This window comes from Astyanax mexicanus, chromosome 20 (assembly GCF_023375975.1).
Source record: "Astyanax mexicanus isolate ESR-SI-001 chromosome 20, AstMex3_surface, whole genome shotgun sequence".
Taxonomy (NCBI): Eukaryota; Metazoa; Chordata; class Actinopteri; order Characiformes; family Acestrorhamphidae; genus Astyanax; species Astyanax mexicanus.
Window position 1 is genome coordinate 34,546,812 of NC_064427.1, and position 10,870 is coordinate 34,557,681.

Here is a 10,870-nt window from a genome sequence, read left to right on the forward strand (position 1 = left end):
GCATATCTCCCTGGTCAGTGCAGTATTTTGTAGCTTCCATTGGACATGGCTAAAGTCATGGGACACAACACAATGCTAGTTCCGGTCCCATGTGTTCCACATGTGGTATGCTAGTGTACATATATATTGCACTTGCTACATAAAGAAGGGAAAGTTTTCAGAACTGGGACCTCTAACCAGCTCCCAGCTAACAGAGAACGTTATAAGAATGTTTAGTACTGCTTTAAAAAGGTTCCAGATAGTTTTGACAGTAATGTTACAGAATTAATGTTCCAGAAACGTTCTGAAAACATGTGACATAAAAATAGTTTGTATCACAATATTAGTAGAATGTTTCTCACATAACATTCCCAGCTAGATGAAAACTAACATTATAGAAATGTTCTCAAAAATAAAGTGAAAACATTAAATAAAAATGTTCTAAGAACATCTAGAAAATTTGACAGATAGAGCATTCTAAGTAACGTTCTAACTGTAACATTTCATATATTTGTTTCTACTTACTAAAAATTGTCAGCTGGATGAGGCTGGTGAAAGACCTGGACGTGAAAAGCAGAATTGTCTTCAACTACCAAGACTACATTTTGGAAATGTCACAAATACAAATCTTACAACAAAAAAAAAGCAATCCAAACCTATCTGACACCGTGTGACATAAAAATAAAACAGAATTTCAGAAAAAGAACATCATGCTGCATGTAAAACATGGTGGTGGTAGTGTGATGGTCTGGGACTGCTTTGCTGCCAGACCCTGGACAACTTGCTGTTGATTGATGGAAGCAAGAATTCTGAAGGAGAATATATGCGAATATATGAGAATATATGCCCAGGCCATAAGTTTGTGAGCTCAGGCGTACCTGGGTTCTGTATCAGGACAATGACCTGAAGCACACCAACAGGCCTACCTCTGTATGGTTTAAAATAATAAATACATTTTTAAATTTTATTTACAGCTCTGGAAAAAAAGACCACTTAAAAATGATGAGTTTCCTTGATTCTATCAAATTGAAACCTTCTAGAATATAATCAAGAGGAAGATGGATGATCACAAGCTATCAAACCACCAAACTGAACTGCTTGAATTTTTGCACCAGGAGTGTAAAGCATAAAGGAGAACATACCATAATGCATTCAAACTGTGATTAAAAACCAGGGTTATTCCAAAACTTTTTTATGATATTAAAAATATAAACTTGTTTTCTTTGCATTATTTGAGGTCTGAAAGCTCTGCACCTTTTTTTGTTATTTCAGACATTTCTCATTTTTGGCAAATAAATGCTCTAAATGACAATATGATGTTTTCCGTAGTTTATAGAATAAATCAACAACGTTTGTTTTACTCAAAAATATATATCTTTAAATAGCAAAGCCGAGGTTATCTGTGTATGATTTTAAAATGTGTTTAATAAGTAAATTAAACAAAGAAAAGAAATCTAAAGAGGGGGCAAATACCTTTTTATAGCACTGTATTTTTGCAGAATGTAAACCTACATTTTCAGTGTGTTTTTATTAGATTTTATTGGACTGTTGGATGGGTTCCCAGGTCAATAGATCTCCTAATCCGCCTCCTGCTGGCTCTGAAAATGCTGCTCTTCCTTTGCGCCGCTGTAATATAGGCTTATTCTCGCCGCAGTCGTCTGGAGCAGGGATACAGCGCACAATACCCCGCTGAAGTCATTACTGAGCATGTTTGTTGTAATAGTCCTCTGACTTTCATATTCTACAGCCGTGAGTAGGTGGGAGATTTTATGAGGTATGGATTTAGCTGCTGTGTAGAAAAGTAATATGTGGAAAAGCAGGCCGTGTGCTGGATTTGCGTTCAGCACGGCACTGATGGCATTAGTGGAATGAGAGCTGTGTGTACTGTGGGGTTTGTGCAGGGGATGAGCGCTGTAATGGCGCTGATGCTGGAGGGGGTTTGGTAATTTGAGAGCACAGTGGTGTGCGCAGTTTAATAGCGGCCTGATTATTGGCTCTAAGAAGTTTAGTCACACTGTGCTGGTGCCTTCCCATCCATATGTGTATGAGAGTATGTGTGTGTGTGTGTGTGTGTGTGTGTATGTGTGTGTGTGTGATTGTGTATGTGAGAGTGTGTGTGTGTGTGGGTGTAGTTTCCATCAGCTCTGGCTGTGCACCATTAGCAGGTTATAGGGTAAAAAGCAGTGAGCTGTGGTCCTCTAGTGGCTACAGTTAGAGTTGCAGCTTTGCTAGTGAAACTGCTGTGTTGAGACTGGGGGAAATCCACTGTTTATGATTGTTGAGATTATAAATAAAGTCATCCAGCAATTATTCAGGGTGGTTTAAAGTAAAACGCTTAATTGTAGAGAAACCTACTGACTCACACAGACTTATTTACAGTAGTGGAGACAGGAAGTGCTGTCGGGTCTGCTAAACAAATAATCATGTATGTATTAACAGTGAAACCTTTAGAATTTTCCTTATTTCTAGGATAATTAGAATGTGTAAGATAACTGTGTGAAATTGTGTCTGTTCCCTTACAGAGCAAGAGCACATACAACAATGGAAAGGCCATCTTCACCCTGACTGTGGAACCCCGTCTGAACCAGACTGTCACCTGTCGTGTCGTCAACAGTTTAGGATCAGACTATTTGACCATCAGTGTATTACCCCGTAAGTACTGAAGAACTCAGTTCAGCTTCTACTACTGGGTTTACATTAACCACCGCCACATATTTACCTGACAACCTGCCTGTCTCTCTCTATCTGTCTCTCTAACACACACTGTAGAAACTGCACTGTAGTTCTCATTTCAGAATCAGAGTGTGTGTGTGTGTGAGACACATTTCAGTGCTGTTCCCCCATTTCCTCTAATCATACAGAGCATGAGTTTGATCTATCTATCTATCTATCTATCTATCTATCTATCTATCTATCTATCTATCTATCTATCTATCTATCTGATTGTCTGCTTGTCTGTCTGTCTACTGGGTCGTCTATCTATCTATCTATCTATCTATCTATCTATCTATCTATCTATCTATCTATCTATCTATCTATCTGATTGTCTGCTTGTCTGTCTGTCTGTCTGTCTGTCTGTCTGTCTAGTGGGTCATCTATTTATTTAGTTGTCTGTTTTCTATCCATCGATCAATACTTCGGGTTGTCTATTCCTCTGTTTAGTTGTCTATCTGTCTATGTTCCGTCTTTGTAACTAGTTATCTCTCTATCTAGATATCAGTTGATCTGTGTATGTAGCTGTTCATGTTTACATTGATGTCTATATTCTGTGTAGTTAGTAGTCTGTGTGTTTACTGTCTGTAGCTGTTTGTCTGTCTATGTAATCTTTGTTTAATAATGTATATCTGCTCTTTTCTGTCTGTCTGTAGAATCTCTGTAGCTAGTCTTCTGTAGGTACAGCTCTCTTTCGAGTCTCTTCTTCTGTAGTTTTCTGAATCTTGGTTTCTGGATCTGTTTTGTGTGCTGGGGTGCTTGACTCTCCTTCTTCTGCCCCTTTTCCTCTCAGGCCACCTCTGCATGCTGGTGGTCTTCCTCCTTACTAAAAGCTGATCTACACTGAGTAAGAAATACTGATTAAAAGTGTGAAATTTGAACAGTTTAAACACCAGTTTGGTGGTGGACGCTTGTTTTTTTGTTTTTTGTTTTTTTAAAGAAATTTGAGAAGAATTTGGGATTGTCCTGTTTGCGCCTTAAAGTTAATTTAATTTCATATCTGATTTCAGTAATAGACGAGACACAGGCTAAGCAAGGTAAGAGAATTTTTTTATTTAATTTTGTTGTTTTTTTTTCCTCTTTTTTAAATGAAATAGCAAATCCAGTTTCAACTAACTTGACATGTAAAAGCCTGAGTTTGGCTGGGCTGATGGGTAAGATGCTCATGAGACTGTGCTCTTTTTCTCTTTCCCTTTTTGTGCGCTGGAGCCCAGCTGATCTTGAAGGGATGTCAAGCATCCCAGCATCAAGACAGACTTTTTTCTTTAGACTTTTATCTCCTCATCTGTCAGTTGTTGGAAAGAGTGCTCTGAGAGAAAAGAAGTGCATGTTTAGACAGTTCTTGCGTAGTTTTTAGCCACTGGGTTTGCTTTTCTTTTTGACCTGGCTCTGTGATTGATCCTCCACTCAGACCAACCAGATGATGATGACAAGGCCAAGCTGATTGTGGGCATTGTGGTGGGCCTCATCGTGGTGGCTGCTTTGGTGGGCATCATCTACTGGCTCTACATGAAGAGAAGGTACGCAGTATTATTACTGTAGTAACTGTGAACAAACTATTAGGAAACATATAATCATATAGGAGCACTTTGTAGTTCTTTAATTACAGACTGTAGTCCATCTGTTGGTAGATTATTCTCAATCCAGCAGTGACACTGAGGTGTTTAAAAACTCAAGCAGCACTGCTGTGTCTGATCCACCCAAATTAAAGCTCATATGTGGTGGTCCTCTGGGGTCCTGATCATTGTAAAACAGGGAGAAAGGAGGACAATAAAGCTTGTGGGCCTTTTCACCGAATGGATGCCATTTGATTGTTGTAACTCTTCCAAATTATTATATAAATCTAATAACACAATTATTTAACTATTCAAAACATGTACTGGTCAAACTCAGGCAGCTTTACTTTATTATCATCATGCAATTTATTTAACCAATGAATAAAGGATGAACAAATTTGAAAAAAGTGGTTCACATGAACTAAAATTCACATTAATAAATCAATAAACCAGGGGACAATACTCCCTCCTGTTACTGGAACTCATTCCTGTTACTTTTTATGTTTTGAGTAACAGGACTGAAAGCACAGGAATGCGTTTTAGCATAGAAATGGCAAAAACAGGCAAAATAGCTAAATGGTGACTATGCTAATAGCATGAGCACACTGAGCACTTTCTAGTGATTTCCCCAAAAAAATGTATTTAAAAAAATAAACAAATAATATCTAATATTTTTTTTAGGTAACAGGAATAATTGTTAAGATTGACCTCATCAGTCATAGTTACAGTAAAATCAAATAAACAGAAAAAATAATGAGGGAACTTAATTTTTTTGGCTTCCCATGATCTTCAGAAGAACCAACTGATGTCACTTCCTGTTGTAGATGTGACTTGTTGTAGAATGTTCCAGATGATTCAGATGATCAGGGTAATGTTTTACAGTAACAGTGACACAACTAAAATGTGTTTTAACTTAATTATTATGGATTTTTTTAAAGCATAGATGGGATTTGTAAAAAAATATACATCTCTGAAGGATTTTAATAATTATATTTCATGGTAAAGTTTATAGTAAGAGATTAGGGAAAGGTAACAAATGCTATTTTTAGTTTTTATTAATGTTTTTAATTACATTCATTATTTATGCATTTAGGTCAGTGTACAAGACACTATGCTTAATGATAAAATGTATTTTAGAGTTATTTTGTGTCACATTTATACATGTTATTTCCTGTGGACAGAAATAGCACTGATTTGGCAGAATATGCCATGCAGAAAAAAACTGAAGCACTACAATCTGTAATTTAAGAACTACAAAATGATCCTATATTCTCAGTGGAGCTAAAAACCTAAACCATGGAATTGTTTGTGTTGAATCAGCTGAATATTTGAGCATTTGACCCCGCTGTAAAGAGTAACACAGTCACATGTCTTTCAGACAAGGCACCTGGAAGACAGGTGAGAAGGAGATGGGCACTTCAGAGGAGAGCAAGAAGCTGGAGGAGAACAGCCACAGGCAAGAAGTTTAGAGCAGCTCACTCAACCCGGCACACACCAAGAAGGTAAGATCAGGCTCTGTGTGAATTCTGACTTCTCCTGACTGTTATACACTGACATGCTAAATGTGCTGAAACAGGAACTAGACCCATTATAATAGTGAAGATAAAGAACACTGTGATCTTTACCTGACAGGATTGATGCTGCTGTTAAAGCTAGGGGACATGCCACTGTGCCACCAGATGATATACTTCGCTCTTGTTGCTTTGGGGATGAATACTTTTTGCCGGAATGTTGTGTAGTATCAATATTATAGCAATAAAATGTAAAAGTATTAAAATATTTAAGTGATAGGCCAGCACAAAGTAGCACATAATTGTGAAGTGGACTGAAAGTGGTTTTCAACATTTTAGTCAAATAAAAAAAAACAGAATCTCAGAATTTCTAAATAAAATCCAGTACAATCAATTGCCTTCAGACGTTCAGCTATGTGTTCTGAGAAGGCCTCAGTGGTTTGTTCGTGAACACTAGTGAACAAACAGCATCATGAAGACCAAGGAACTCACCAGACAGGTCAAAGATAAAGTTGTGGAGAAGTTTAAAGCAGGGTTATGTTCTAAAAACAAATCCCAAGGAGTTCAAGCACTGTTCAATCCATCATCCAAAACATAAAAAGTATTCTACAACTGCAAACCCATCAAGCACTGGTCAGAGAAGCAGCCAACAGGCCCATGGTCACTCTGGAGGAGCTGCAGAAACTAAATATAGAGTAATCCTGGAAGAAAACCTGTTGTTACACTTTTCAGATTTTTTCATTTGATGAAAATTTTATAAACCATGTATCATTTTCATTCCACTTCACAATTATGTGCTACTTTGTGTTGGTCTATCACTCAGAATCTCGATAAAATACATTCCCTTATGGTTGTAAGGTGACAAAATGTATAAATTATTTAGCAAGCTACTGTATTTAATGCTAATGAAGGTAAGCTTTACCACAGGCGGGGTCATAAAATTCAGGGCCTTCTGAATAGGACTTCATTGTATGATTGCATTATTCAGTGACTCATTCTCTCTCTCTCTCTCTTTTTCTCTCTCTCTCTCTCTCTTTCTCTCTCTCTCTTTCTTTTAGAAAAGAGGCCTTGCCACACTGAATGTGCAACACCACAACATGTCTATCATCTGATCTCCGACGCCTGATTGGATGCGTCCTCTCCGTTCAGGCTGCATACGTGTGCATCGAAGAATCGTCCAGAAATGTTGCGAAAGGACAGTTTCCAGAAGAACCCCCCTATCCTTTTCCCCAGACCCCCAGAGAAACACTACCCCATCCACCATCCCTCCTCCAATCAGAAGAAGAAGAAAAAAAATATCCACTTGTGTTGTATATTTAGTCTGCACTGAAAACGGAGTTTGTTTTTTTATTTCTTTTTACTTAATTTCATTGTGTTCCTGGTGAATGCTCTTGTTTTATGCGCGTTGCAGGTGTGGTGGGTTCAAGCTATCCCTCTTTACTCCCTCTCCCTCCCTTCTTTTTAGTAGGAAAGATTGAAAAATTCACTGTACACTTTTTTCAGGCCTTTGTAAATACGTGATCGCGAGCTCATTTCTCTTTGCTAAATGCCGAGATTACTGAGATTACTGATAATTCAGGTTTAGTTCACGCAGGACTGAGTGATCGCTCTGCCTCTCTCTCTGCTGAGTTAATCTGCTCCTGTGAAGCCTGCTGGATCCTGGAGGAATGAAGACGACTTCACTGCTGTTACACACTCCCACTCTCAGTTCAGATCCTTTGGCTTTCATTGATCAGTACCGCTTTAGGTTGCTACCACCTCCCCTCCATCTAAAATCGATTCGATTCACAGTGGTCCAGAAGCTGCAAGCTGATTTTCTCTGAATGCTTGAAGTCGTAGTAAGTGAGTAGTGGTTTAGTACTGTAGGTTTAGCTGTAGGGATGTGAAGTCTTGTTAAATGCAGGGATGTGTCTTGGCGGATTCTACGTTGGCCTTAATGGAAGGTAGTTTTTTGTTGATCAAGTTTCTAAGAGCCTTAAAAAAACAGAAGGTGGGATCAGACCTTAAGTACTAGACAAACACAACAACAAACACAATAAACTTAACACTATCAAACAGATGTAGAACAAACATGAAACAGGTTATTCAACATTTTGGCCTTTCTGTAGGCGATGATTAGATTAGAATAAAATCGTATGTTTACCAGTGTCACCACACAACATCCACATCAACCTCATCATCATCTATATCTTCTTCTTATCTGCGTAGTTCAGGGCACGCTTGTGGTGGCAATACTGGGCAATAGAGCAAGCCGAGATGCCTAGGCATCCCTGTCCAAGGTCATTTTAACAACCAGTGGCTTCTCCTGGGAGATGCCGAGGTGCTCCCAAGCCAGCCAAGAGTTATAGAGTCCCTCCAGTGTGTCCTGAGTGTTTCTTGGGCTCTTTTAAGGTCTTGTGCCATTTGGATTCCCAGATGCTCCCAGTCTAACCAGAAGATGCTAATTGCTCTTGCCTGGTATATATCAAAAGACAGGCACCAAGAAGGCATCCTTAGAAGAACCCTGAAACACCTCAGCTGTCTTCTCTCAATGGAAAGGAGCAGTGGCTCTTCTCCAATGCTGGTTGTACCACCTCAGCTGAAAATATGAAGCAGTAATGGTTCTACTCCAAGATCTTTATCCTTTGAGAGAGATTGAGCTCACCTATTTTTTTACAGATTTTTTTTTTTTTTACTTTTGGGGAAGCTAGAGACAGAGGTTGCTTGGTAAATCTAGAGTTTTGCTTATACAGCAACTCATCATCATCTTCTTCAACAGGAGGCAACCAGTGGGCTTCTTGATTAGAATTCTGAACCACCTCAGATGCCTCTGCTACAAGGCATCTAATAAAGACCCCCTGATCACCCCTGCAGAGGTGTCTCCTGTCAGTTGGAAGGCAAACAGGGGGCTTCTTAAACTGATGCTTGAACCACCATTGCTGCCTCTTCTCAATCAGAAGAAGAAGTGGCTTTTCTCCAAGGCGTCTAATAAAGAAACCCCCTGATTGCCCCCTGTGGGGGTTTCTAAAGCAACCAGGGTGATTCTTTAACTGTTGCATGAACCACCATTGCTGCTTCTTCTTTTGTCAGAAGAAGCAGTGGCTCTTTTCCAAGGCATTTAATAAAGCTGATCCCCTGATCGCCCCCCAGTGCAGCTGTCTTTTGCCAGCTGGTTCTGCCAACTGGCAAAAATACCTCCAACAGGAGGCAAACAGTGGGCTTTTTTATTAGAGGCCTGAGCCACCTCAGCTGCCTGTTCTCCATGGGATGTCATAAAGACCCCCTGATCATCCCTACAAAGGTGTCTCCTGTCAGTTGCTTCTGCCAACGGACAAGAGGCACCTCCAGTGAAAGGCAACCAGAGGTGTTCTTTAACTGATGCCTGAACCACCACTGCTGCCTCTTGTCAGTCAGAAGAAGCAGTGGCTCTTCTTCAAGACATCCAATAAAGAAGCCTCCAGTTGCCCCTTAGTGCAGCTGTCTCTACCACCTTAGCTGCCACTTACAATATGTAGGAACATTGGCTCTACTCCAGACTCCTCACCCTTTGGCAAGGAGTGATCAATTAAGGGTCTCCTGCTCAGTTGCCTCTTCTTAATATAAGGGAGCAGTGGCTCTTCACCAAGAAGAATCCTAGTCACCCCCATTGGCAAAGTCTCTTGCCATTGGTTCTACCAACGGGCAAGAGACACCTTCAACAGGAGGCAACCTCAGGCTTCCTTATCTGAAGCCTGTTCCACCTCAGCTGCCTCTTCTTTGTCAGAAGAAGCAGTGGCTCTACTCCAAGGCATCTAATAAAGAAGATCCCTAATCGCCCCTCATTGGAGATGTCTCTTGCCCATTGGTCCTCAAACAGGAGGCAACCTAAGGCATCCTTATCGGAAGCCAGTACCACCTAAGCTGCCACTTGCCAATATAAAGGAACAGTGGCTCTACTCCAAACTCCTTATTCTCTGGCAAAGAGTGACCTATTTAGAGTTTCCTGCTCAGCTGCCTCTTCTCAATTTGAAGGAGCAGTGGCTCTTCTCCAAGGCTTCTACTAAAGAAGACTCCTAGTCGCGCCCCCCCCCCCCCCCCCCCATGGAGGTGATTCCTCCAACAGGAGGCAACCTTAGGCATCCTTATCTGAAGCCTGTACCAACTCAGCTGCCTGTTCCCAATATGAAAGAGCAGTGGCTCTACTCCAGGTTTCGGCAGGAGGCAGCCAGGGGGCTTCTTTATCCTGTAACACCTCAAAGTCCTCATCCTGTGGCACAAAGAGACACCGCCCAGCCACCAGATAGGGAAAACTCATTCCTGAATGCATCTGCAATCTCATTTTTTCCATCATTACCCAGAGTTTTGGACTATGTGTTAAGCTGGGGACAGAAATCTTCTGATAAATGTAGAGTTTGGCTTTAAGGCTTTCAGCTCTCGCCTCTTTAATACTTTGTATCTCCATACAACTTGTATATGGTTAAAACATCAATAACACCTCTTCAACTTGAACTTCTACAAAGGCCTTGACAAGTATATTTATTTTTGCTGAAAGAAAGAAATACATAGATAGTTTTATCTCCTCCAGAGAGGAGTGTCTACATATGTGTTGATGTTGACATGTTAGGATGTGGTTTCCAACGTTGTCTATGATGAAAGCTTGTGTGTCTAGAGTCTTGCCCGAATTTGTCAGTTTATTTTGCTGCGTTCCATTTGAACTTGGATATCGGAATTTCCAAGTTTAAAGTAAGAAAAGCCTTTTGCAAGGTTGGGAGTTGGGAATCCAAGGTGGTTCTGCCCCACATCACCCATAGTAAAAGCAGTATTTTCACACAGTTTAGTAGCACTCTCATCTACTTGTGTTTCATTAAATCAGTTCTGAAAAAATTCTATCTGTGGACCTGTTTTCACAGTGTTTAGATTTGCAAAATACTGCTAAAAGCAATGATATCAATGACTAGTGCCAACAGTCATGAGCTGGAAAAATAAAAAAACAGGTCAAATTTTGCATAGATTTGCAATAACATACCAGTAAAGGATTATCAAACCAGTTCTGGTAAACTCTACATTTTTTAGCAAACTGTTTGCCATCCAACATCCGATGTAAATGGAACGCAGTAATTACTGCAGCTCGTCACCTACACAGTATAATATAGT

At 40.0% G+C, this 10,870-nt stretch overlaps 1 protein-coding gene across 2 annotated transcripts in view; it reads left to right on the forward strand.

The window, feature by feature from the left end:
* Nucleotides 1-9,811, forward strand: part of alcama (activated leukocyte cell adhesion molecule a) — a 138,613-nt gene extending 128,802 nt beyond the window's left edge. The window contains exons 12-16 of one of the 2 annotated variants that reach the window (XM_022681394.2): nt 2,502-2,631; nt 3,702-3,728; nt 4,103-4,211; nt 5,626-5,749; nt 6,817-9,811. In XM_022681394.2, the coding sequence (XP_022537115.2) occupies nt 2,502-2,631; nt 3,702-3,728; nt 4,103-4,211; nt 5,626-5,716 (357 nt within the window). In that variant the 3' untranslated portion in view covers nt 5,717-5,749; nt 6,817-9,811. The remainder of the gene's footprint in view (nt 1-2,501; nt 2,632-3,701; nt 3,729-4,102; nt 4,212-5,625; nt 5,750-6,816) is intronic. The other variant, XM_022681395.2, reaches the window with a different exon arrangement.
* Nucleotides 9,812-10,870: the final 1,059 nt, after the last annotated feature.